The sequence below is a fragment of the Staurois parvus genome, unplaced genomic scaffold (genome assembly GCF_062004578.1).
Source record: "Staurois parvus isolate SC_StPar_1 unplaced genomic scaffold, SC_StPar_1.0 ptg000211l, whole genome shotgun sequence".
Lineage (NCBI taxonomy): Eukaryota > Metazoa > Chordata > Amphibia > Anura > Ranidae > Staurois > Staurois parvus.
Window position 1 is genome coordinate 835,320 of NW_028318007.1, and position 27,696 is coordinate 863,015.

The window sequence follows — 27,696 nt, forward strand, 5'->3', positions numbered from 1 at the left end:
GGAGTGTACTTGAAGGGGGGGGTATAGTGAAGGGGGGTTGTACTTGAAGGGGGGGGTATAATAAAGGAAGTGTAACTGAGGGGGAGAGTATAGTGTAGGTAGGGTATAATGAAGGGGGAAGGGGTGTAATTGATTTGGAGAGGTATGATAAAGGGGGGTCTTTGAGTGGAAGATGTATAATGAAAAGGGGTGTATTCGAGGAGGAGGGGTATAATGATGAATTGGGGTGTAATTGAGAAAGGACTGTAATGAAGGTGGTGGGTATTAATATTCTCCGGAACTCTGTTCTCTGTCTTTGTTTCCGGCGGAGGATATTGGTGCTGACTCTGGTCTGAAGCCGGCGGTGGGCGGTGCGTTGGGCGCTTTCCGGTCAGCCTGGCTCTAGTAGAATACAGTAGCAGCGGCTCGGAGGGGGAGGAGCCGCCGGGGCGGTGAGTGACGTTCATGGTCCTCCGGTGGGATCAGTGTGTGTGGGAGATGCTGGAAGATCCCCCCTCTCCTCCCCACTGCCATGGTCACGTGACCCGTGTCAGAGAAGATGATGGAGGTGTGGCTGATCTTAGTGATCATAGACAGTACGATCTGATTGTACGACACTGTGTGCTATAGGGACACACCGAGACAATCCGATCATTTCTGTGCCTTCACATACAGACCCTACACTACATGGATGGTAGGTGATGTGATTGGGGGCGTGGCTGTGTTGTGTGTCATGTGACCTATACAGAGCACTGAGAAAGTATTCAGACCCCCTTCACTTGTGCAATGTTACGTTGCAGCCTGACACTAGATTTGTATAATTTATGATTTTTTTCCTCATCACTCTGCACCCCATAATGAGAAAGCGGAAGCAGAATTTTAGAAATGTTTAAAAAACTGAAATCTCCGATTGGTACAAATATTCCGCCCCTTCGCAACAACGCATGAAATGCAGCTCAGGCGCCTCCCATTGCTGCAGATCCTTGCTGAGACGTTCCTACACCTTGATTGGAGGCCGCCTGTGGTCAGTTCAATGGATTTGAAAGGCACACACACCTGTAGAGGGCCTCCCAGCTGACCATGCATACTGTATCAGAGCAAAAGCCACGAGGTCACAGGAACTGCCTGCAGAGCTCAGAGACAGGATTATTGAGAGGCACAGATCTGGGGGACGCTACAAAACATTTCTGCTGCACTGAAGGTTTCCAGGAGCTCAGTGGCCTCCATAATTCTCAAAGGAAGAAGTTTGGCCTCTTCCAAGTGCTGGTCGCCTGGCCAATCCGAGCAATCGGAGGAGAAGTGACCAAGAACCCGATGGCCACCCTGACTGAGATGGGACAAAGTTCCTGGAGGACAACCATCACTGCTGCTCTGCACCGATCTGGGCTTTATGGCAGACTGACTAGCCCTCTCGCACACAAGATGTTTTTACGGCGGCTTTTTTTTGGCTTTTGACATTTTTATCCTGCATGTTATCCCGTGTCCATACACACATAGACTGGAATCAATGTTTTTTTGGCTGGAAAACCCCAGGACTAGCGGGTTTCTAGAGGAGTTTTTTAGCTGTAAAAACGCTCAAACGCGGTAAAACGCTGCATACCAGCATTTTTGGACTTTTTTTGACAAAAAATATATTTTTTTGGTAAAAACGCTAGAAAATAAAAACGCAGGAAAATGCCACTAATCGTGGCTAAATGCTAATGCAAAAATGCTAAAAAAAAAAGCAGAATGAATTGTTCCGCTCTGCCCCTGCGTGGGCGTATCATGACATTGTTGTGCTATACAAACAAAAACTTCTTTAATACAAATATTGAAACAGAAAAAAAAGTCCAAATACGCCAGTTTCCTTAACTATACCAGACCACATGCAGGGGTCTGCAGGTAGGGGGCTTATCGGAATCGGGAAGACCCCTTTAACAAGGGGGCCCCCAGATCCTGCCATGTACATGGTACCCCCTACTCATTCACAAAAAAAAAAAGAAAAGCATGCCCTCTCGATGACATCACAAGTGATGTCACCGGGTGGCCCTGCTCCTTGGTTATTTAACCGTTTCAATATCAGGCAATTTTACACCTTCCTGCCCAGGCCATTTTTCAGGTTTCAGCGCTCTCACACTTTGAATGACAATTGCGCGGTCATACAACACTGTACCCAAACTAAAATTTTATCATTTTCTTCACACAACTAGAGCTTTCTTTTGGTGGTATTTAATCACCGCCGGGGTTTTTATTTTTTGCTAAAGTAACAAAAAAAGACCAAAAATTTTGAAAAAAAAACACATTTTTCTTTGTTTCTGTTATAAAAGTTTACAAATAAATAATTGTTCTTCATAAATTTAGGCCGAGATGTATTCTGCTACATGTCTTTGGTGAAAATAACCCAAATTAGGATGAATTATTTAGTTTGTAGGAAAGTTATAGAGTTCACAAACTATGGGATAGATCTGAATATTGATCAATCCTGAAGTACTGACAGCCAATCTAATTTCTTGAGGTCCAAGAATGTCAGAACAGTACAGATATCCCCCAAATGTCAGAACAGTACAGATATCCCCCAAATGTCAGAACAGTACAGATATCCCCAAATGACCCCTTTTTGCAAAGTAGACAGTCCGATGTACTTCATAAGAGGCATGGCGAGTTTTTTGAAGTTGTATTTTTTTGTCATAATTTTTCGGAAAATAAAAAAATTAAATTATTTTCACAATTTTTTTTTTTACATACTGTCACCAGTGCAGTACAGCATCATCATATAACTGGCATGGCGGTGAACAGGGACACTGACTGGTGACAGTATGAAAAAAAAATATATATTTTTTTTTATTTTTTTTTATTTTTTTATTATATTTAATTTTTTATTACATTTGTTTTTAGTTTTTTTAAGATTTTTTTTTCATTTTTTACTATGACCAAAGTAGTACAATGTTACCATAGTAAAACTGAACACACTTTAACCACTTCTGCACTGCCCTATAGCAGAAATACTGCTACAGGGTGGCACGGATGCCACACTGTAGCTGTAAAAAAAAAAAATTTTTTTTTAAAAAAAAAAAATTTTTTTTTGTAGAAAAAAAAAATTATTTTTTGTAGGAAAAAAAAATTATTTTTTGTAGGAAAAAAAAATTAGTTTTTGTAGGAAAAAAAAATTAGTTTTTGTAAAAAAAAATATATTTTTTTTGTAGAAAAAAAAAATTAGTTTTTGTAGGAAAAAAAAAATTATTTTTTGTAAAAAAAAAAAATATATTTTTTTTGTAGAAAAAAAAAATATTTTTTGTAGGAAAAAAAATATTTTTTGTAGGAAAAAAAAATTATTTTTTGTAAAAAAAAATATATTTTTTTTGTAGAAAAAAAAAATTAGTTTTTGTAGGAAAAAAAATATTTTTTGTAGGAAAAAAAATATTTTTTGTAGGAAAAAAATTTTTTGTAGGAAAAAAAAATTATTTTTTGTAAAAAAAAATATATTTTTTTTGTAGGAAAAAAAAATTAGTTTTTGTAGGAAAAAAAATATTTTTTGTAGGAAAAAAAAATTATTTTTTGTAAAAAAAAATATATTTTTTTTGTAGAAAAAAAAAATTAGTTTTTGTAGGAAAAAAAATATTTTTTGTAAAAAAAAAAATAACGCAAACGTGGGAAAACGCAGCTAAACGCTAATGCAAAAACACTAAAAGGCTGAAAAACTCACATTACCATCGTTTTGAAAACGTCCAGTGTGCATGAGGGCTCAGTGTCCATGCACACATAGACTGTAAATCAACGTTTTTTGGCTGGAAAAAAACCCAGGACTAGTGGGTTTCTAGAGGAGTTTGTTAGCTGTAAAAACGCTCTAACGCTGAAAAAAGCTGTAAAATGCTGCAAACCAGCTTTTTTGGATTTTTTTTGCAAAAAAAAATTTTTTGGGTACAAAAAAAGTGCTAAAAACCGCAAACGCAGCTAAACACTAATGGAAAAACACTACAAAAAAGCTACATGAGGGGTCAGAGGAGCTCTGCACTGGCCAGAAAGTGAAAAGTATACAATGTATCAACGAGAAAATGTCCTCTGAGCTCAGGAATTAAAATAATTTGTAACATTTCATCGGGGAGATCGTTTTGTGAAGGAAAGAGCACTGGAATGTTTTCTTTGGGCTCCATGTACACTGCAGCTGATAAACTCACATTTAGGAGCTTTTCTGTGTTTTTTTTCAGCAGCCCCTGAACCCTCCTTTATGTTCTCCTATGTATCCATGTACACATCGTCATTTACAGGCAGTTGAGTTTACAGTTGTTTTTTAACGTACCAAACTTGCGTTCAGCAGTCGATTTTACCGGCGTTTCAAACGCCAAACACTTGTAAATGCGGTTAACCGCATTTATAAGCGTTTGCGTTTAGAAGTGTTTTTTAACTGTTCCATGTCCAGATGCTGTCCAGTGTTTTTTTTTCATCATCAGAAATGCATGCAAAGCATTTTCTATGTATTCAAATGGACCCGGTACACCAGCGCAGTCAGTTCCAGGTTTGGCGTGAAGGAAACAATGGTAGAACGCGCCGCATTATGCTCATGATCCATAGTAAATACAACCAGAAAAGACAGGTCATCTCAACACATACTGCTCTCTCTGCTTCTGCTCTCTCTATTCCTCTCAAAATGTCTGAAATAGTTAATTATTTACTATTTTTCAGTGCATTCTGGGCATTTTGGAAGGTCTCCTGAGGTTATCTTTCAAAAACGCTTCTAAACGCAAACGCGGTATGCAAACGCGGCTAAACTGACGTTTTTTTAACCTCCGTTTTCCAGCAGTTTCCATCGTTCAGAAGGGTTTTCCAAACGCCCCGTGTATATGGAGCCTTAGTTTCACAATATTCCTGTGTGCCTTTTGGTGTAGTGTCATGCTGCAAAAATAAAATTGTCAAAAAACAAAACCAAAAATAACGCAAAAATTTAAGTGCTAAATATCGCAAAATATAAGTAACGCATTCGGTAATTTCTGCATGTTTTTTAGAGAATTGACTACTTTTGAGATAAATATCGCACCAGTTATTTTAACTCCCAAATTCATGTAGTATTTCTCTCTTAGTGAACTGGCCCCGTAATGTTGTAAAATTGGGGGCCCTACATTATGATATAAACCTCTTGGGGGGCATTTTTTAATTTGTTTCTTTGGCTGATTTTAGTACCGCTTTAAGGGCTGACAATCTAGTGGGCGGGAAAGAAGTCCCGAGGAGGAGTCCCATGTTCTCTGCTTGGGAGGGTCATGTGGTCACTTCTATAGATGTCTGTCCAAGCAGCATCTTCGCTGACCATTGAGGACAAAGCACCCAGGGGTCACAAATCACACTGCTCCACCCGGGGGGGGGGGGGGGGATTGCTGCTGTGTTGGGGGGGTGTCACTGTTGGGCTTTGGTTGGTGTTGTGTTGGGGGAAGGAAATGTCCCTATTACAGGTTGGTTGGTGCTGTACTGGGGGAGAAGGGGTGTCACTTGGGGTTGGTTAACGCTGTATATGGGGGGAAGGGGTGTCACTGTCGTGGGTTGGTTGGCACTGTTTTGGGAGAGAGGGGGTGTCACTGTCAGGGGTTGGTTCTGTGTTTGGGGTGGAAGGGATGTCACTGTTGGGGGCTGGGTGGCACTGTGTTTGGGGGGGAGAGGGGATCTCACTGTCGGGGATTGGTTGGCACTGTTTTGGGAGGGAAGGGGTGTCACTGTCAGGGGTTGGTTGGTGCTTTGTTTTGGGGGATCGGGTGTCAGTGTCAGGGGTTTATTGGTACTGTGTTGAGGGGGATGAGTGTCACTGTCAGGGGTTGGTTCTGTGTTTGGGGTCGAGGGGATGTCACTGTTGGGGATTGGTTGGCTCTGTGTTTGGGGGAAGGGGTGTCAGTTTCAGGGGCTGGTTGGCACTGTGTTTGGGGGGGAAGGGGATGTCACTGTCGGGGATTGGTTGGCGCTGTGTTGGGGGGAAGGAGATGTCACTGTCAGAGGTTGGTTGGTGGTGTGCTGGGGGGGGAGCGTTGTCACTTGTGGGGTTGGTTTGCGCTGTGTTGGGGGGGAAGGGGTGTCACTGTCAATGGTTGGTTGGTTGGTGCTGTGTTGGGGGGGGAAGGAGATGTCACTGTCAGAGGTTGGTTGTTTGGAGCTGTGTTTGGGGTGGAGCGGATGTCACTGTAAGGGACTGATTGGCGCTGTATTGAGGGTGGGGTGTCACTGTCAGGGGTTAGTTAATGCTGCATTGCGGGGGAGGGCATGTCAGTGTCAGAGATTGGTTGGTGCTGTGTTGGGGGATGGACGAAATTTAAGGCAAAGATTCACATACGAGTCATGTTGATCCTCTTTCTTTCCAGGCAGCCCTGCCCCCTCCCAGTCCCGGAGAGCATCCTGAACATGTTCCCAGATGGCGATCAGTACACAGATGACACAACCAGACATGGCGGCCGTGTGCGCAGCTTTGCCCATGAGCGAGGACACTGGGCCACCTACGTCTATGTGCCAGGTAACCATGGTAACTGTACACTGTAAGGAGAACTGGGAGTGGCTGTGCTGTATGTCATGTGACTGTAGGGGGTGTAGCACTGGCAGTTGTTGGCAATATCTGAATTCATCCTCATCATCCTTCCTCTCTCAGTCCGTCCTCGGGAGGAGTTCTCTGAGCTGCTCGATGATCTGCTGAGTGTGGCTGGGAGGAATGGGCTCCACCTCACCAAGATGGAAGAATTTCATATAAGCCAATCACAGACAGTTATCCTGCGTCATCACTGGATCGAGCCCTTCATCCAATCACTTCGGGAGAGGCTGAGATTGGTGAATCGGTGAGTGGAAACTTCCAACCAGTAATGGCTGTGTAGGTGGGATTTCTCCTCCGGAGGCGCCTGTACTGAGGGTCCTCAGCAGCTGTGCAGTATGTGACAACAGCAATGTGAAGGGCCCTGGGCCCCGGAGGATCTCACATATGTCATCTCTTTAATGCAGGCCATAGACGGGTCGAATTTTCATCCGCACGAAAAATCGGCCGATATTCACGCCGTTAGTGGGGTCAGCCCGTCGGCTGTTTTTTACAGATCTTCTCGTTTACTTTTATCGGTCATGCTGGAAAATCCACGAAAAACGTCCGTATTGGTGGCAGCATCGGTGCCAGCAGTGACCGATTTTCCGTTTATCGGCTGACAAACGGCCGTCTATGGCCTGCATAATATTCTTCTTACTGATTAGCTAATCTTCTGTTTCAGGTTCCTGTGTATTGCCAACCGCTTGAAGGTTTATACCAATCAGGAGAAAACCAGGTGAGGGAGCTGTGTGTAAGGTATGGCCCCCTCCTCCCCGCCCCTACCACCACCATCTCCGGAGTGACCCTGTAATATGTACTACCCTATGTAGCATCCTATGTCCCGCCTACCTGAGGAGAGTGAGTCTTGTGTCTTGCCTACCTGAGAGAGTGCGTCCCACCTACCTGGGGAGAGCGTGGCCCAAGTCCCCCCTATCCGGGGAGAGCGTGGCCCAAGTCCCCCCTATCCGGGGAGAGCGTGGCCCAAGTCCCCCCTATCCGGGGAGAGCGTGGCCCAAGTCCCCCCTATCCGGGGAGAGCGTGGCCCAAGTCCCCCCTATCCGGGGAGAGCGTGGCCCAAGTCCCCCCTATCCGGGGAGAGCGTGGCCCAAGTCCCCCCTATCCGGGGAGAGCGTGGCCCAAGTCCCCCCTATCCGGGGAGAGCGTGGCCCAAGTCCCCCCTATCCGGGGAGAGCGTGGCCCAAGTCCCCCCTATCCGGGGAGAGCGTGGCCCAAGTCCCCCCTATCCGGGGAGAGCGTGGCCCAAGTCCCCCCTATCCGGGGAGAGCGTGGCCCAAGTCCCCCCTATCCGGGGAGAGCGTGGCCCAAGTCCCCCCTATCCCAGGAGAGCGTGACCCAAGTGCTACCTAGCTGAGCCGATCATGTCCTGTGCCCTACCTACCTTAGGAGAGTGCATGTCCTACCTACCTGAGAGGAAGCGTCTGTCCTACCAACCTAAGGAGACCGCATCCTGCATCTTCCTTACTTGAGAGAGTGCGTCTTACCTATCTGAGGAGAGCAAGTCATACCTAGCTGAGCAGATCCTGTACCGTGTCCTACCTACCCGAGGAGAATGCATGTCCCAAGTCCTACCTATCTGAAGAGAGCGTGGCACATGTCCTACCTGCCTGAGCAGACTGTGTCCTGAGTCTTGCCTACCTAAGAGAGTGCATGTTCCATGTCTTACTTACTTACTTAGGAGAGTGCATGTCCCGAGCCCTACCTACCTGAGGAGAACATGTCCCACCTACCTCAGAAGAGTATATGGCCCGTATCCTGCCTTCTTGAGATGAATGCATGTCCGTGTCTTACCTACCTGAGAAGAGTGCATGTCCTGTATCCTACCTATTCGAGGAAAGCATGTGTCCAGTGACCTACCTACCAGAGGAGAGTGTGTCCCTCATCCTACCTACCTAAGGAGAGCGCATGTTATGTGTCCTACCTACCCGAGGCACACTGTGTGCGATGGCAATGTCCAGCTCACCACCCCAAGGTTATGAGGATAGTTGTACCCAGTGTAGGGTGTTCAGAGATAGGTGTACCAGGTGTGGGGTGTTCAGAGATAGGTGTACCAGGTGTGGGGTGTTCAGAGATAGGTGTACCAGGTGTAGGGTGTTCAGAGATAGGTGTACCTGGTGTGGGGTGTTCAGAGATAGGTGTACCTGGTGTGGAGTGTTCAGAGATAGGTGTACCTGGTGTGGGGTGTTGAGAGATAGGTGTACCTGGTGTGGGGTGTTCAGAGATAGGTGTACCAGGTGTGGGGTGTTCAGAGATAGGTGTACCAGGTGTGGGGTGTTCAGAGATAGGTGTACCTGGTGTAGGGTGTTCAGAGATAGGTGTACCTGGTGTAGGGTGTTCAGAGATAGGTGTACCTGGTGTGGGGTGTTCAGAGATAGGTGTACCGGGTGTAGGATGTTCAGAGATAGGTGTACCTGGTGTGGGGTGTTCGCTGTATTTTTGTCTGTGTTGCCACAGGACTACAGGTACACCTCCCCCAGTTCTCATCCTCTTATGATAAAGGTGTGAGCTCCTGTAATCCTCAGAGATACTGTAGCTGGGAATGATGTAACTGACAGGAGTAGGAAGTTATCATCCACCGGGATTTCTGGCAGGATCATCAGGTATTTATTTTTGCACTTGAACCGATATAAGAAACCATCCAATTAGATATTGATGAGACTAAAGGGGAGGAAATGGCAGAAGTTCATTGTTGGGGCGTAGGTACACACACACACACACACGATTGGGGGGGCCAGGAAGCACTTCTTGTGTCAAGATACAATGCAGGAGCTGGCAGGAGCCAGCAGAAAGGAGTTAATTATTATCTCTCTGACAGAACTTTCTTGGGCCTGGAGGTGACGGTGGGGCAACAGCAGCTCCTGGACGTGGTGTCAGAAGTGGACCAATCACTGCAGGAGTTCAGGCTAGAGACCTTCTACCAGGTGAGTGGTGAGGTGCACCCTGGCCTGCCATAGCACTCTGTGTACCAATGTTATTCCACCTGTCCATGTAGACTTGAGGCTGTAATCTGGCAATTAATGACCAGACACCTACAGCTTTGATGCCCATTTCCCTGTGTGTCACTGAAAGCCCCCCATAGGTCCTTGTGTGTCCTGATGAAGAGTGACTCATTCCTTGGGAGTCCCCCACGGGTGTCCCTTTCACAGAGAGCATCCGACAGGTGTCCCAATGAAGAGTGGAATCCCCCACAGGTCCCCTTGTGTCCTGAGGAGTGGCCATTGCCCTGGAACTCCTCACAGGTCCCAGTATGTCCCTTTCCTCAGTGGTCCCCTGTGAGTCACTTTGTGTCTCACTGACAAGTGGCCCTTTAGTCGGTTCCCTGCAGGTCCCCATTTGAGGAGTGTCCCGATCTCTGGGAGTACCCTGCAGGTCACCGTGTGTCCCAGTGAGTAGTACCCCAGGAACCACCCACAGGTTCCTGTGTGGCCGAATGAGAGTGTCCCTTTCTTTGACACCCCCCCCCCCAGGTCCCTTTTGCCCTGTTGCCTAGCAGCCCCCACAGATCCCTGTATGTCCCAATGTAGAGTATCCCTTTCCTTGGGAGCCCCCTATAGGTCCCTGTGTGTCCCAGTCAAAATTGGAGCCCAACCAAATACACGTGTCCTGCTGAAGAGTGTCCCTTTCCTTGGGACTCCCCTGCAGGTCCCAATGAAGAGTGGAACCTCGCTCAGGTCCCCATGTCTCCTGATGAATAATGGTTTATTCCCTGGGGGATTCCATGTGCCCTAATGAAGAATGGTTTATTTCTTGGGAGTCCCCCAAAGGTCACCATGTGTCCCTATGAGGAGTGACCAATGCATCAGGAGCCCTCCAGAGGTCCCTGTGTTCCAGTGAAGTATAAAGCCCCCCACAAGTACCCTTGTGCCCCAGTAAAGTGTGGCCTGTTACCTGGTAGCCCTCTGCAGGTCATTTTCTGTCCCAATAAAGAATGTCACTTTCCTTGAGCTCCCCACAAGTCCCTGTGTCCCAACGAAGAGTGGCCAGTTCCCAAGGAGCCCTCTGCATTTTCTTGTGTGTCCTATTGAAGAGTGCCCCTATTCTCAAGAGCCCTATGTGTCCCCTTAAGGTATAGAACCTCCTGCAAGTACCCGTGTGTTCCAGTTAAGTATAGAGTCCTCTGCAGGTACTTGTGTGTCCTAATGAGGAGTAGCCCTTACCTTGAGACCCCACAGGATCATGTCTGTCCCTGTGAAGTATGGAGCTCTCTGCAAGTACCCATGTGTTCCAATGGAGAGTGACCTGTTCCATGGAAGTCCCCCACAAGTATGTCCTGATGAAGAGTGGCCAGTGCCTGTGAGCCCCCTCACAGGTCCTTGTTTGTCCCACTGAGAGGTGGAGTTCCCAGCTCTGAGGTCACCAGTCTTCTGAGCCAGAATTGGTTGGAGCTGACAGTTCATGGTGAACGCTCCACCCATATGTGAAAATACACTGCAGCCAATCTTTTGTAGACATGCCCTGTCCACTGCAATAGTGGCTTGTTGGGGAGAAGAGGCGAGCACCAGTCCCCTGATGTTAATGAGGCCTCATGTGATTGGGCATTTTCATTGTAAAACCTGCAATCTGGTTGTTACTTTTCTATCAGTATATTACCCAGAATTGATCTTCTCTCTTCCCAGAATCCCTCTTTCCATGTTAGTCTGGCCTGGTGTGTGGGAGACATGGTGGATCTCCTGCAGGGGACAGTGCGGGATCATCTGCAGGTGAGATGGGTGCCGTACCCCATGTGACTGTGCTCCTCATTCCTTGTTAATGATTTGTCTGAGCACAGCTGGGCAGGGAAATAAATCTGATTCCCATTTCTGATATTTCCATATGTTCTTAGCTGAGCAGAAACAGAAATGGCTGAGAGCAGCTTAAAGTGGTTCTAAAGGCTTAAGGTTAACCTTCATGCATTCTATTCTCATACCTCTTGTGTACAGATTCCCCCTCAATATATACCCAAGCCCACTCGCGATCCAGCAATGTACACGCAACAACCAGCACTCCCGCGTCTCTCATTGGCTGAGACACAGCGGCGGGAGCCATTGGCTGAGACACAGCGGCGGGAGCCATTGGCTGAGACACAGCGGCGGGAGCCATTGGCACTCAATTGGCTCCCGCTGCTTTCAATCATAGCCAGAGAGGAGAGGGGCAGGGCTTTGCTGTGCTCTGTGTCTCATAGACACACAAAGACGGCTCGGGAGCAAGCACGCACGAGTACCCCCAGAGCAAGCAGCTTGTCCTGGGATCACTCATCAGGGGGAGGGGCCAGGAGTGTTGGAGGCGGACCCCAGAAGAGGATTGGGGCTACTCTGTGCAAAATGATTAGTGTGGATGCACACATATGCTGTGCGAATTGAAGCTCCCTTTTCACTGCTAATTGAGAAAGTAATTGTTCAGAGGTTCAGGTCAGGATTTTATTCTGTTCACAACTGAGGACATGTGCGATTCAGATGCGTTCTTATAGAAGTTAATGGGCCTGAATTCGCACCTGAGCTCAGAAAACTGACAGGACTCTTTCAATTCACAGTGAATCATCACACCGGCTGTACCGCATGTACTGTATGTGAACAGGCACAATAGAAAGCAATGTTCTTTCATGTGTTGTGCAAATTGGATGCGGTTCAAAACACATTCAATTTGCATGTGTGAACCTGCTCTTACACAGTGCAGGTAAATATAACATGCTTGTTATTAAAAAAAAAAGGCGAGGGAAAGTAAAACAATCCTTGCATTGGCCGGGAATCGAACCCGGGCCTCCCACGTGGCAGGCGAGAATTCTACCACTGAGCCACCAATGCTGCAGATGTTGACTATGCTGGCTTCTTCCTACAAGTGCTGACACAGATGTGCCACATCAGCAGATTTTAGCTGAAAGATTCCCGGTCCAGGCTTCTCTCTTCCAAGAGTTTCTTTTAACCACTTGCCCTCCAGGGGATCCCCCCCCCTTCCTGACCAGGCCATTTTTTTGCGTTACCGAACTGCGTTTCTTTAACTGACAACAGTCATGCAACGCTGCAAATAAAATTTACTTCCTTTTTTTTTCTTACAAATAGAGCTTTCTTTCAGTGGTATTTGATCACCCGTGCATTTTTTATTTTTTGCGCTATAAAAAAAATAGTCTTTTTTTAAAAAAAAAAACAGTATTTTTGACTTTTTGCTATTAAACATGTCCAGTTAAAAAATTTTAAAAATCAAATTTCCTCAAATTTAGGCCAAAATGTATTCTGCTCCATGTCTTTGCTATAAAAAAAAAAAAAAAAATCCCAATACGTGTAAATTAATTGATTTACATGAACGTTATAGCATTTACGAATGGCAGTATATATATATACTGGGCTTTTTAATTTTTTTACTAGTAATGGCGATCAACAACTTATATCGGGACTGCAGTGGGCATTCTGACACTGGGGGGGGGGAACTTGGTGTCACTGACATCCCCAAAGACATTAATACAGTGATCAGTGCTAATAAAAAGCACTGACACTACTAATGGCACTGGGCAGGAAGGGGTTAACATGTGGTGCGATCAAAGAGTTAACTGTGTGCCTTATTACATGATGCTCTGTGTTTGTGATTCACTGTATGCACACTGCTTTGCATGGCTGTGCAGTGTGCAGGAGCTGACAGCGAAGAGAGCTGTTTTGTTTACTAACAGTTCTCCCCCGTCGGAGATCCTTGGCAATGACCAGGCACTGGCGAGTAGTCACCGGCTGGGATCTGGTCGTTGACAGCCGCGGCCACAAATGGCGGCACAGGTAGGGCACGCCCACACGCACCCCCTACCCGGAAATGCAAAATCACTTATATGTGAATTTGCGTAATCTGCCGCTCTGTAGCAGTATATGTGCGATGGGGCAGCGCTAAAGCGGTTAATCTGGTTGCATGTGAGCTCAGGATCAGAGTACATGCAGGTGTGAAGCACTGGTGGTTCAGTAATAGAATTCACATCTGCCATGAATGAGGCCTGGGTTTGATTGCCAGCCAAAGCAAATGTTTTTTTTTTTTTATTATAATATAGTGAATAAATGGCTGAGCTATTTTTTTTTCGTAAATGCATATACCAGAAACTGTCCGCGTTGATATTTCTATGAGAAAATACCAATTTCTGGTAATGGATATGCTTCCAGTTGTCCCAATGTAGGACTAACCTGTTCTGTTCTCCTGCCACAGGGGGCGCTGTACTTGACTCCCCTTCTATTGACCATACATGTTCAGCACAGAGTGGCATTCGCAGTGGCTCCCATAACACATAGCAGCTTCCAAACCAGGTGATGGGGGCTTACTGGCCAATCAAGCTCAAGCTACCTCTAAATTCTGGTAGCCAGCTATAATCTGAAATGTTGGAGTGGTCTGGCCTCAAGAGTTTTCTGGAGGTTTAATAGCAGAAAGGGGGGACATGGTACATAGAATGGAGAGAAGGGATCGGATATGGACTGTGACTGCAGACTACCACCCCTCACCGATTAATGTATCTTCCCTATCTGTGGTCGGAGGGTCACGGCGCACACTGCTGGAGGGGGGTCACTTAACATGTCACCTTTGTTTTCAGAGAGTGGTGGATGATTTTGATGATTCAGAGATCCTGACACGATTCTATGCAGATGAAATTCGTTGCAAAGCTGGGAACAAGGTCTTCTCCATCCCACTGCGCTGACTGTTCACAGGATGTGGAAATTCTGCGGATCCTACAGATTGTTATACAACCTGCACTGTCTTTCTACATGTAAATGGTCATATTGTGTACTGATATTTTCTACAAGATGATATATTGCTGGAATAAAACAATACATAGAGACAGCTTTCTGCTCCTTGAATGAGCTAAACAAGGAAGGTGACCATCTCCTCAAAAGCATGCGCCATGGCTGGAGGAACATCAGAGGCACACAGGAAGGTTGGGGGGTTCATCAGAGGTACACAATACAGCTCAGTGTACATTGGAAGTACATGGTACAGCTGGGGGTACACCACAGGCACACAATATGGATGGGGGTACATCTGAGGTACTCACAGAACAAAGTCCAGATCTGATTGATCAGCCCCAAGCAGCTGATCCCAGGAGAGGCAAGTCTCTATCCTGAGATTACAGATTTTAAGACCCACAAACTGGTGCAGTGTCTGTCTAATCCCGATTTCACCTGCCATTCAAATTTCTAAATTGCTTAATAACATGAGACTAACCACCAATGACAATCACCGACTTCACTGTTCTGCAGATCACACAAACTATATGGCCTCGAACTCCAGACCATCACACCTACATGACATTGTTGGACTTTCCAGTCCAAAGCCATTGCCATTAATATGGAGTTACCCTACCCTACCCACCATGGCCATTAATAGCAAATTACTGTACCCACCATGACCATTAATCTAGAGTTACTCCCCACCATTGCCATTAATATGGAGTTACCCTACCCCACCATGGCCATTAATAAGTTACTGTACCCACCATGGCCAATAATATGGAGTTACCCCACCTACCATGACCATTAGTATAGAGTTACTCCCCACCATGGCCATTGATATGGAGTTACTCTACCTCACCCATCATGGCCATAACATTGAGTTACCATACTGCACCCACCATAGCCATTAATAAGTTACTGTACCATGACCATTAGTATGTAATTACTCCCCACCATGGCTATTAATATGGAGTTACCCCACCTACCATTATTATTATACAGTATTTATATAGCGCTAAAAGGTTTGCTCAGCGCTGTACATTGTAGTGGGGGACAGAACATGAGACAATACAGTAACAAAACACGAGGGGGTCAAGGACCCTGCTCTTTCGAGCTTACAATCTAGGTCTAGGACCTACCATGACCATTAATATAGAGTTACTCCCCACCATGGCCATTAATATGGAGATACCCTACCCCACCCATGGGTATTAATATGCAGTTACCCCTCCTCCTCTTACCATGACCATTAATATGGAGTAACCCCTCCCCAACTCACCATAGCCAATATAATGGAGTTACCCCACCCCCACTCACCATGGACATTAACCATTTCAATAAGTTAGCACTTTCACCCCCTTCCTGCCCAGGCCAGCTTTCATCACTGTCGCACTTTTGAATGGCAATTGCGCTATCATGCAAAACTGTACCACATGAAATTTTGATCATTTTTTGAGACAGATGGATCTTTCTTTTGGTAATATTTATTTAGCAAAAAATAAAAAACCATAGTAGTGAATAAACTAAAAAAGACCAAAAAAAGAAAAAGTTTCTTAGTTTCTGTTATAAAATGTTGCAAATAAGTAATCTTTCTTTTCCACTGATGATCAGCGCAAATGTGCCCTTTATCGGCTCTCCTTTCCTCACACAGTGACAGTGCGTGAGGAAAGGAATGCCGATAATCAGCAAGTTTGTTAACGTGATCAGCTGTGATTGGACACAGCTGATCCTATGGTAAGGGGCTGCTGTGATTGGCCCTTTACCTCGATCTATGATCAGCTGTGTCCAAAAGGTCACAGAGTGTGTTCCAGAGGGCATACGGCAGGTGTGTACTGGGAGGACCTCCATAGACACCCTCCCAGAACTAGAGAGCCATGCAAGCTGTTGCGTGGTATTGAGGTGGTTAATATGGAGTAACACCACCCACCATGGCCACTACTATCCGATTACCCCACCCACCATGGCAATTAACATAGAGTTTAACCCCCCCCTTCCCCAATGCCCATTAATAACACAGCAATCTGGATTACAGAAACCCACAATATTGTGATAAACATTTTTCATTATCATCGTGAAGCATCACATATTACTAGTACTCAGTTCCCACTGGTGGTTCAGCCGGCAGTCAGTTCACACTGGTGGTTCAGCCGGCAGTCAGTTCACACTGGTGGTTCAGCCGGCAGTCAGTTCACACTGGTGGTTCAGCCGGCAGTCAGTTCACACTGGTGGTTCAGCCGGCAGTCAGTTCACACTGGTCAAAAAAATGTAAAAGTGAGCGCTAGATAAGAAAAGAGCTGCTAAGCGCCAATAAGTACCAAAAGACTCTGTAAAGAACATATAAGAAAGGGCGCAGCGCTAAAATGCAATATAGCTAATGAACATACACATAAAATAAGTGATAACAATGTGCCAAGAACTGTGCATGAAAAGCAATAAAGTCCTTAAGTGATAAATGGTGACTCAAAAAACGTGCGTCTTCCGGTGATCAGAATAATTGAATCATGCACTCACCAGATGCATAATTCAAATATGCATATAGATGATATCCCGATATCCAAGCGAAGTTATCTCATAAACGGATAGGGTCATCATCTGGGTACATCAGTCCGTCCAGGTTTCTCCTTATGGATCGTGTGTTTCCACACTAGAACACCCCTCAGCTGTCCCCTAGGTGGCTCTGCAAGTAATGGACTCAGCAGGGTCGTAAGCCACAGAGCCACGACACGGCACCCTGATCATCTGTGGTCCTAACTCTAAAATTTTAGAGCCACGACACGGCACCCTGATCATCTGTGGTCCTAACTCTAAAATTTTAGAGTTAGGACCACAGATGATCAGGGTGCCGTGTCGTGGCTCTGTGGCTTACGACCCTGCTGAGTCCATTACTTGCAGAGCCACCTAGGGGACAGCTGAGGGGTGTTCTAGTGTGGAAACACACGATCCATAAGGAGAAACCTGGACGGACTGATGTACCCAGATGATGACCCTATCCGTTTATGAGATAACTTCGCTTGGATATCGGGATATCATCTATATGCATATTTGAATTATGCATCTGGTGAGTGCATGATTCAATTATTCTGATCACCGGAAGACGCACGGTTTTTGAGTCACCATTTATCACTTAAGGACTTTATTGCTTTTCATGCACAGTTCTTGGCACATTGTTATCACTTATTTTATGTGTATGTTCATTAGCTATATTGCATTTTAGCGCTGCGCCCTTTCTTATAAGTTCACACTGGTGGTTCAGCCGGAAGTCAGTTCACACTGGTGGTTCAGCCGGCAGTCAGTTCCATCAGCCTCTGTAATATCAGTTTCTGTCCATAGCGCACTTGGAGTGAATACTTCTGTCTGCTGCTCAGCTTGGCATACTCGGCGGAATCATCGAGGATACACTGGTCGCTACGCAGATTGGTGGTGTACTTCTGCATGGTAAGCTCTGCCCCGGAATGGAGGAGCCTGCGCCAAGACAATGGCATACGTGCCACTTTCTGAAAGGTCAGAGTCTCTTCCTCCTCATCATCCTCATCCTCTTCCCAGCCATCATTTTCCTTGTATTCAGCAAACTCTTCGGCAGACATGCAGAGCAGCTGGAAGACAAAGAAAATATCTGCTACAGTAAAACCACTTGCTGTGTTACCACGTCGATTTTAATGATTTTCATAGAACATACAGTATATAGAAGAATCATGTTTAGCTACCATCTTGAAAAAAAGGTTCTCCCTCTGTTTAAAGCAAATTACCTGGCTTAACTAGTTAAAAAGAACACCTTTGTAAAGAAAAAAAAAAAATACAAATATAATAGAGCACATATTTTTGCATGTAAAAAAAAAAAAAGTGCATTTATTTATTTATTTTTAAACTAGGAGCCTGTAAAGCATTGCACCTGTGATCAGCAGATCTCACGTGCAATGCAGAACTCCTGCATATGGTCTCTGTAAGCGGTCTGCTCTTACAAACAGGCAGTTACACAATGACTGGAAGAAACAATGAACTACCTAGAGCAGGGGTGGGCAACTGTGGCCCTCCATCTGTTGTAGAACTACAAGTACCATGAGGCATTGCAAAACTGACAGTTACAAGCATGACTCCCAAAGGCAGAGGCATGATGGGACTTGTAGTTCACCAACAGCTGGAGGGCCACAGTTGCCCACCTCTGACCTAGAGCACTCAACAGCACCCTGGTAGTTCACAGAGAACTACAAGCCAACAGCCGCAAAGCCTGACGGTTTATGAAGTTCTCTCATTCCCAGAACTCTGAATGATGTGGGCTTAGTTTGGGGAGATCCCCGGCTCGCTGTCACTAGAGACGGCGGGAAGGCTGCAGCAGTGGAATCATTACATATGGAAAGGCAGGGAGGGCTGGACATTTTTTTTTTTTTTTCTCTTTTAAAGCAGAGTTATTATTATTATACAGTATTTATTTAGTGCCAAAGGGTATGCTCAGCGCTGTACAATAGCAAGGGGGACAGAACATGAGACAAGACAGTAACAATACAATACACGAGGGGTTCGAGGGCCCTGCTCTTTCAAGCTTACAATCTAGGAGTTCCACCCAAAAGGGAAAGTTCTGCTTTAAGTCTTTCTCCCTGCCCCCTATTAAGTATTGGCACCTTTGGGGGGCTTTGGCACCTGATTTTGACATCTACCCGCTCCCACTTAGCGGAAGCTGTCCTCCCTCCCCGTAGTCTTCGGGTACACGTGACAGGTTCCAGAAGACTACAGGGCCATTCACAAAGCGCAGCACTTCTCGCACATGCGCAGTGGGTAGCTGGCTGTGAAGCCACAAGCTGTCACAGCCAGGTGCCCACACTGCAGATGCCGGAGAGAGAAGACGGATGGTGAAAACAACCGTAGTGAGATCACCGCTGGACCTAGGGACAGGTAAGCAGCTGTATTTTAAGAGTCAGCAGCTACAGTTTTTGTAGCTGCTGACTTTTATTTTTCTTTTTTCGGGTGGAACTCCGCTTTATGTAAAAAACATCTCCCCCCCCCCCCCCGAATAAAAAGCAACAACAAAAAAACAGCGTGATACGTATAGAGGTTGGAAGGAGGGAAGTAGTGGAAGAGGGTGAAGGTCCGCTTTAAATTGACTGTTTATGATGTGTATGGATAGACTCGCTGGTTTCCTCTGTGCATTTGAACCCCTTTACTAGACTAAAGATGTACAAAGAAATGTAAACATCTCACATACACCAGACTTCCGGAAAGATCACCATACAGCCTAACACCAATATTTAATAAACTAAAACATGTGCCCCTGTCCCAGCACACTGTACTGAATTCCTAGCTAGTATGTGGGCAGAGAAATGCCTTTTCCATTCTGGAGTTCTTCAAAATGAAACCTTTCCCATATTTCAGCCCTTACCACAGAAGAAGGCAGAGCTGGGACAGCTCAATGTAGAGCCATAGTACGGAACTACTAAAAGGGCCTCCTCTTTGACCCAAGACAGGGATCCATATTTGCTCTGTTGACAGGTCCACTTTTGCTCCACATTTTACCAGACATTAGCACAAAGTCTAAATTATTTAGAGGAGGAGTGGCCATGGCTCTACCAGCCAATTAGATGCTAGCTCGCACTTTTCTGCTGAGAAGTGTGAACAGAAGAAAACTGATTGCTAAGGATCCCCCTTCCAACTTCTAGTTGGAGATACAACATGAGAACAGAGCTGGGAGATTCATGCACCAACTGCCATTACCTTCAGACAGGTCTTCAGCTCGTCATCTGTCAGCACCTCCTCACAGCCGAAGACAAATGCTCCTTCTTCCCCCACCATCTCCATACGGCACAGGAAGGACCACCTCTCTTGTAGCTTTGCCTTCTCCTCCTCTGACTCTGCACCTGCAAATACAACCCGATGTGAACTCAGCAAGTAAAATCAGAGTCTCGTGGCATAAACCACAGGCACCGAATTTAGCAGAACTCCTGAAAACACCACCACTGACATGACTATCCATAGAGTAAACCACGGGGACCCACCTCAGCATGTCTCCTGCCAACACCACCTGCTGAAAGGAGGACTGTACACAAGATAGACCACGGGGACCCACCTCAGCATGTCTCCTGCCAACACCACCTGCTGAAAGGAGGACTGTACATAGGTCAAACCACAGGGACCCACCTCAACAGGTCTCCTGCCAAAACCACCTGCTGAAAGGAGGACTGTACACAAGATAGACCACGGGGACCCACCTCAGCATGTCTCCTGCCAACACCACCTGCTGAAAGGAGGACTGTACATAGGTCAAACCACAGGGACCCACCTCAACAGGTCTCCTGCCAAAACCACCTGCTGAAAGGAGGACTGTACATAAGATAGACCACGGGGACCCATCTCAGCATGTCTCCTGCCAACACCACCTGCTGAAAGGAGGACTGTACATAGGTCAAACCACAGGGACCCACCTCAACAGGTCTCCTGCCAACACCACCTGCTGAAAAGGACTGTACATAGGATAGACCACAGAGATCCATCTCAACAGGTCTCCTGCCAACACCACCTGCTGAAAGGAGGACTGTACATAAGATAGACCCATGGGGACCCATCTCAGCATGTCTCCTGCCAACACCACCTGCTGAAACGAGGACTGTACATAGGATAGATCACAGAGATCCACCTCAACATGTCTCCTGCCAACACCACCCACTGAAAGGTTGACTGTACATAAGATAGACCACGGGGACCCATCTCAGCATGTCTCCTGCCAACACCACCTGCTGAAAGGAGGACTGTACCTAGGTAAAGCACAGGGACCCATCTTAGCATGTCTCTACTAATGCCACCCCCTCAGACTAGGTTTACACCTATGTGTTTTGCAGTGCATTTTCAGATTTGCAGAAACAAACTACAGTGTCTTTAACATTATTTCCAGTGGGTCAAGTTCACATCTGTGCGTTTTCCACCCGGCAGTAGATTGCATTTTGGGTTCCATAGACTTAAATGTACATGCAATTTTGGTGCATTTCCTGCATGACAACAGACACCTCCCCCAAGCAACATTAATACATTCCAAAAACACAGTGCATCAAAAACGTGTGTGAAAAATGCAAACCGCGCCAGAAAAATGCATCAACTGCAACCTGTATAGGTGTGAACCTAGCCTCAAAAGTAGGACTGTACATGGAAAAAACCACAGGGATCCATTTTAGCATGTCTCCTGCTAACACCACATGCTCATAGGAGGACTGCAGGTAGAATAAACTACATAGGCCTCATCCTGCTAACACCACCTGCTGGAAAGGGGACCTATGTAGGACGAGGCACAGGGGACCATCTCAGCATGTCTCCTGCTAACTCCACTCACTGAAAACGGGACCTACCTGGGACAAGGCACAGGGGACCATCTCAGCATGTCTCCTGCTAACTCCACTCACTGAAAACGGGACCTACCTGGGACAAGGCACACAGGACCATCTCAGCATGTCTCCTGCTAACTCCACTCACTGAAAACGGGACCTACCTGGGACAAGGCACACGGGACCATCTGAGCATGTCTCCTGCTAACTCAACTCACTGAAAACGGGACCTACCTGGGACAAGGCACACGGGACCATCTCAGCATGTCTCCTGCTAACTCCACTCACTGAAAACGGGACCTACCTGGGACAAGGCACAGGGGACCATCTGAGCATGTATCCTGCTAACTCCACTCACTGAAAACGGGACCTACCTGGGACAAGGCACAGGGGACCATCTGAGCATGTATCCTGCTAACTCCACTCACTGAAAACGGGACCTACCTGGGACAAGGCACAGGGGACCATTTCAGCATGTCTCCTAACTAAACTCACTGAAAACAGGACCTACCTGGGACAAGGCACAGGGGACCATCTGAGCATGTCTCCTGCTAACTCCACTCACTGAAAACGGGACCTACCTGGGACAAGGCACAGGGGACCATCTGAGCATGTCTCCTGCTAACTCCACTCACTGAAAACAGGACCTACCTGGGACAAGGCACGGGACCATCTGAGCATGTCTCCTGCTAACTCCACTCACTGAAAAGAGGATCTACATAGGATGAAGCACGGGACCATCTCAGCATAACTGGCACCAGCCATCACTCACCTTGCAGTGCAGCTTCTCGGAGAACGCCCATGGGGATGTCAGCCGTGTCGTTGATGTTGTCTGGATGCGGCTCAGAGAAGCCATACATGTGCAGAAGCTGCCAGTTCCCCATCTGTCCATAAGTATTAAACAGCTCGTGTCCCGCTGGAACCGACTGCGTGGTCACCATTCGCAGACACTCCTGGAGGTAATAAAACACAATAAAATGACCCCCTCATACCAAACACAGCCTGGAAAATACATGAAACCCAGCCAGAGACTCACAGTTGTGAACTCCAAGTGTGTGTTGTGCCGTGCAACATGATTCAGCAAATCCGCCACGGGAACCATCATAGGAGGAAGGACTTCCTTACTAAAATCCTCCTCTTCATCCTCCATCGGCTCCTGGAAACTGGAACACACAGGACAAGTTTAAACAGGGACCTTTCTCATTATTAGACTACACATGGGATGTCTTTATAGGTTCCTGGCATACCACCAGTACCATTTATAGCTTTCACCGTTCTAGAATGATGTCATACAATACTCATGGGATGCCTCTTTATTGGTTCCTGGTATAACACCAATACCAGTATATAGCACTTACCTTTCTATAATGATGTCATAATATACACACATGGTCCTTCGTGTCAGACTACAGCAGGATGTCTCTTTTTGGTTCCTGGTATACCACCAGTACAAGTATATAGCGGTCACCATTCTATAATGAAATCATATAAATATGCACATCCCTTCATCTCAGACCACACATGGGACGGCTCTTTACTGGTTTCCGGTATACCACCAGTACCAGTATAAAGCCGTTCTATAGTGAGGTCATATAATATACACAGCCCTTCATATCCGGCTAGATATAGGATGTCTCCTTATCGGTTGCTGATATACCACCAGACCCATCTCCCTGCTCCCACTTACATCTAAACTCCTCGAGCGCCTCGTCTACACCCGCCTATGCTCTCACCTCAACGACAACAACCTCCTCGATCCCCTACAGTCTGGCTTCCGCCCCCTACACTCCACCGAAACCGCCTTACTCAAACTCTCCAACGACCTTCTAACCGCCAAAGCTAATGGCCACTATTCAGTGCTCCTACTCCTTGACCTCTCTGCGGCCTTCGACACAGTTGACCACCCCCTCCTCCTCAAAATACTACACTCCCTCGGCCTCAGAGATTCTGCTCTCTCCTGGCTCTCATCCTACCTGTCACAACGCTCTTTCAGCGTTACCTATAATGCTACCACCTCCCCCTCACTCCCCCTCTCTGTTGGGGTCCCTCAAGGCTCTGTCCTTGGGCCCCTTCTCTTCTCCATCTATACCTCCTCCCTTGGCCAACTCATACACTCTCACGGCTTCAACTACCACCTCTATGCCGACGACACACAAATCTATCTCTCAACCCCCCATCTCACCCCCTCGGTCTCTGCCCAAATCACACACCTACTGAGCGACATATCAGAATGGATGTCGCTCCACTTCCTTAAACTGAATCTCTCCAAAACCGAGCTCCTTGTCTTCCCCCCAGCCCGAACCCCACCCCCCATTGACTTCTACATCACATCCAACAACGCCAATATCAAACCCGCTCTGCAGGCCAGAGTACTGGGTGTCATTCTGGACTCCAACCTATCCTTCCAGCCCCAAGTCCAATCTTTAACAAACTCGTGCAGACTCCACCTCCGCAACATCGCCAAAATCCGCACGTTCCTAACCCCAGAAACCACTAAACAGCTCATCCACTCCCTCATCATATCACGACTCAACTACTGCAACTCCCTCCTCACTGGCCTGCCTCGCCGCTGGCTATCCCCGCTTCAGTCGATCCTGAATACGGCTGCCAGACTCATTCACCTTTCCAACCGCTCCGTTTCCGCCACCCCCCTCTGCCAATCCCTCCACTGGCTTCCGATTGCGCAACGGATCAAATTTAAAATCCTAACACTGACGTACAAAGCTGTCCACCATACTGCCCCGAACTACATCACTGACCTAATATCCAAGTACCGCCCAGCACGCACACTCCGCTCCTCACAAGACCTCCTTCTCTCTAGCTCCCTGGTCTCCTCCTCCCATGCCCGCCTCCAGGACTTCTCCAGGGTGTCACCCATCCTCTGGAACTCCCTGCCCCAACCCATCAGATTATCACCTACTCTCCTCTCCTTTAGGCGCACCCTGAAAACCCATCTCTTCAGGGAAGCCTACCTCACCCCCTGCTAACTTGCTGACCTCCTCCACTCTTCCTACCACTCCATCCCCCACAGCTATCTCCTCCTGTACCACTATCCCATCCCTTCTAGATTGTAAGCTCGAAAGAGCAGGGCCCTCGATCCCCTCATGTTTTGCATTGTATTGGTATTGTTCTGTCACATGTTCTGTCCCCCTTTGTAATGTACAGCGCTGAGTGAACTATTGGCGCTTTATAAATACTGTATAATAATAATAATAATAATTGTATAATGATGTCATAATATAAACAACCCTTCATATCGGACCAGACACGGGATTACTTTTTTTCGGTCCTAGTGTGCCACCAGCACCAGTAGATAGCATTCACCATTCTATAATGATTTAATATAATATACACAGCCCCTCATATCACACCAGACACAGGAGGTTTCTTTATTGGTCCATGGTATACCACCAGTACCAGTACATTGCAGTCACCATTCTATAATGATGACATAGAATACACACAGCCCTTCATATAAAACTACACACGGGATGTATCTTTATCATTTACTGGTATACCGCCAGTATATAGCAGCCACTGTTCTATGATGATGACAAATAATATATACACACGGGGGGGGGGGTCCTATTCATAGCACAGTTGGGGGCACAGAGCAGCAGTGAGGCCTATTTAAAGCACAATTGGGACACAGAGAGGTTGTGGGGGTGTTCATAGCACAATGGGCAGTGACTCCACCTGCGACCAGCTTCTGTAACCCGTTGTTGGGAGGTGATATATGCTGCTTTTACAGTTCACTGACGTATATGTGACCCCAATCAGTAAAATCTCAGATCGCATTTGTCATATTAAGATAATTTAAATTGTCATAATAATTTCTGGTGATCCTGCCATGATGATCATTTTTCAGGCACTTCCTGTTATAGGGTGACAACATCCTGTCCCTGTCTCCCATTGTAATTTTGTGTTGTCACCCTGTCATAGAGGCTTCACCTGGAGACTACATGCGGCCTTTACAACACACAGTATAAAAGGTATGGTTCACTGTTGTCACCATCAGGAAACCCATCACTACTCAAATATATGTAGACAGGAAGAGGCTGCAGAAGATCAGCAGTACTGAGGTAGAACACTTACCTGTAAGCCATGACAAAGGCCACCAACCTCATGTAGAGGTCTAGTGTGTGAGTCTGAGGACTGAACGTCTCTGGATGTCTCAGGATGAAGGGAAGGACAATCATCTCATATTCCCGCTCAATATTATGCAGATCTTTCCCGACTGCGTCCAGCACCCCGGTGCCCTCCAGAAGCTCCGACCGCTCCTTCTCTGACCTACCGAGAAAACTCACATCAGACATATAACTCTGCCCAGGGAAGTCATGTGATGTCCTTGTCCCCGCCCACCAATAGTTCTCACCAAAACATGGGGAGGTCAGGAGGGATCAGCTGGGGCCACAGCCCAAAGTAAGGGGCCCATGGTGAACTGGCATCTGTGGCTTCGTACATGAGGGAGAGGATGAGGGGAACCCAGCCGGATGTGCTGTCCAGACTCTGCCGTTCTGTGAGAGGAAACAGAAGACCTGTCACCGATGGGGAGCCCACATACCGTCCCTACAGGCACACGTGAGGGTGTGTCTTCATCCCTCAGGGGTGGGTTCACGTGGTAGGCGTGTCTATGACAGCACACACGGAAGCCTCCAATAGAAGCGGTCATCTCTGAGCCAATGCTGGGTGGAGGTTGGCCTTTCCTTTAAAGGGGAACTCCACTCTTCTCACCTTGCTCCAGCATTTCCTGAATCCGGGTCGTATGTTGTGACAACAGAGCCGAGCGGGGGATGGTAAACACAACTTCTCCAGCCGGAACATCCTGGCAGGCCACCATCCCGTACTGTGCCACCGTCCCTTCCATGCCGATGGACACCTGGGGTCACAGTGCCACCGATTAGAGGCAAAGCTAGGCCAGCAGAGGGAGGTCACCTACATGCAAAGACTTACCTTCGGGTTCAGGTGGATTCCAGAGGTGGTACACCAATCCAGAAAGGCGGAGAGCCGATCCTTGTGGGCGGAGGTAGGACTGTTGTCTGTGGAGGCAGGATCATGGTGGGAGGAGACAGGATCATGGTGGGAGGAGATCGGATCTTGGTTTTCCTCCTGGAGCTGAGAGAAAATCATGACAAAAATTAGGTGACAATCCGCTTTCCTTATACAGCCTTCTGACTGTCTCTCCACCCGCCCCGGCCTGGACCTCGATCTATAATAATAACATCCCGCACCTTCCGCCTCTTCTCCTCAGGACTCATCTGAAACATGTGCTTCCGGTTCACTTCCGTGTTAAGCCCTGCCCACCGAGAGCTGATCTCTTCATTGGAGGGCGGAATGTGAGAGCGAGAGGGACACACCCACCGAGCTTGGGTACCCGAAGGCTCCGCCCCCGAGTGCAATTCCAATGGAATGCTCTGCCCACTGCATCGTCAGCGGGAAAATCGGAATTACGGACATCCCGATACCGATCTTTACCATCCCGATACCGATCCTTATCATCCCGATCATCTCCATCCCTGCCATCATTTCCATCCCTATCGCACGTACTATAGATAATAGTCACCTCCATACGGGGGGCGGGATCATATAGCTCCGCCTCCTGAAATCTCCTTTCTGGTTATCAAAGAGATGTGTAGATCCACCCCTGTCCCATACAGAGTGTAAGCTCTGCTGGCAAGTCTCCAGGATCTAAGGCTGGTTCACCTGTACTTTATGGGAGACCTTCACCCCAACATGTGACTGCGTCTTCCAGCCCTTAAAGGAGTTGCTCACCCCAAACTCAGCCCTGACCCGGTTCAACCCCTAGAACCCTATTCCCGAACCCAATCCAACCTAAAACCCCTGATCAAACCTAGAACCCCGTCCAACCCCTAGAACCCTTTTCCCGGACCTGACCCAACATAGAAATCTTCCCCTTAACCCCATAGAACCCCTCCCCTGGAACCAATGCAACCTAAAAGCCCCTGACCCAACCTAGAACCCCTCCCCCTGACCCCATCCAACCCTTAGAACCCCTTTCCCGGACCTGACCCAACATAGAAATGTTCCCTTGACCCCATAGAACCCCTCCCCTGGACCCAATGCAACCTAAAAGCCCCTGACCCAACCTAGAACCCCTGACCCCATCCAACCCTTATATCCCTTTTCTAGGACATGACCCAACCTGGAAATCCTCCCCTTGACCCCATCCAACCCCTAGAACCCCTTCCCTGGACCC

The 27,696-nt window shown here is 47.2% G+C and overlaps 2 protein-coding genes across 3 annotated transcripts in view; one reads left to right on the forward strand and one right to left on the reverse strand.

The window, feature by feature from the left end:
* USB1 (U6 snRNA biogenesis phosphodiesterase 1) overlaps window positions 1-14,288 on the forward strand; it is a 39,028-nt gene extending 24,740 nt beyond the window's left edge. The window contains exons 1-7 of one of the 2 annotated variants that reach the window (XM_089678901.1): window positions 289-431; window positions 6,294-6,442; window positions 6,575-6,758; window positions 7,176-7,229; window positions 9,327-9,432; window positions 11,128-11,211; window positions 14,043-14,288. In XM_089678901.1, the coding sequence (XP_089535027.1) occupies window positions 6,334-6,442; window positions 6,575-6,758; window positions 7,176-7,229; window positions 9,327-9,432; window positions 11,128-11,211; window positions 14,043-14,147 (642 nt within the window). In that variant the 5' untranslated portion in view covers window positions 289-431; window positions 6,294-6,333 and the 3' untranslated portion in view covers window positions 14,148-14,288. Of the gene's footprint in view, window positions 1-288; window positions 432-6,293; window positions 6,443-6,574; window positions 6,759-7,175; window positions 7,230-9,326; window positions 9,433-11,127; window positions 11,212-14,042 lie in introns of those variants that run through there. The other variant, XM_089678902.1, reaches the window with a different exon arrangement.
* Window positions 14,289-17,366: 3,078 nt separating this feature from the next.
* Window positions 17,367-26,784, reverse strand: SETD6 (SET domain containing 6, protein lysine methyltransferase). The gene is made up of 9 exons (XM_089678903.1): window positions 26,711-26,784; window positions 26,433-26,594; window positions 26,214-26,358; window positions 25,855-25,996; window positions 25,575-25,769; window positions 22,516-22,642; window positions 22,252-22,432; window positions 19,882-20,024; window positions 17,367-17,771 (listed from the first exon to the last, which is right to left on the reverse strand). Exons 1-9 carry the CDS (start codon window positions 26,744-26,746, stop codon window positions 17,457-17,459), a joined length of 1,446 nt encoding a protein of 481 aa, XP_089535029.1. The 5' UTR covers window positions 26,747-26,784; the 3' UTR covers window positions 17,367-17,456.
* Window positions 26,785-27,696: the final 912 nt, after the last annotated feature.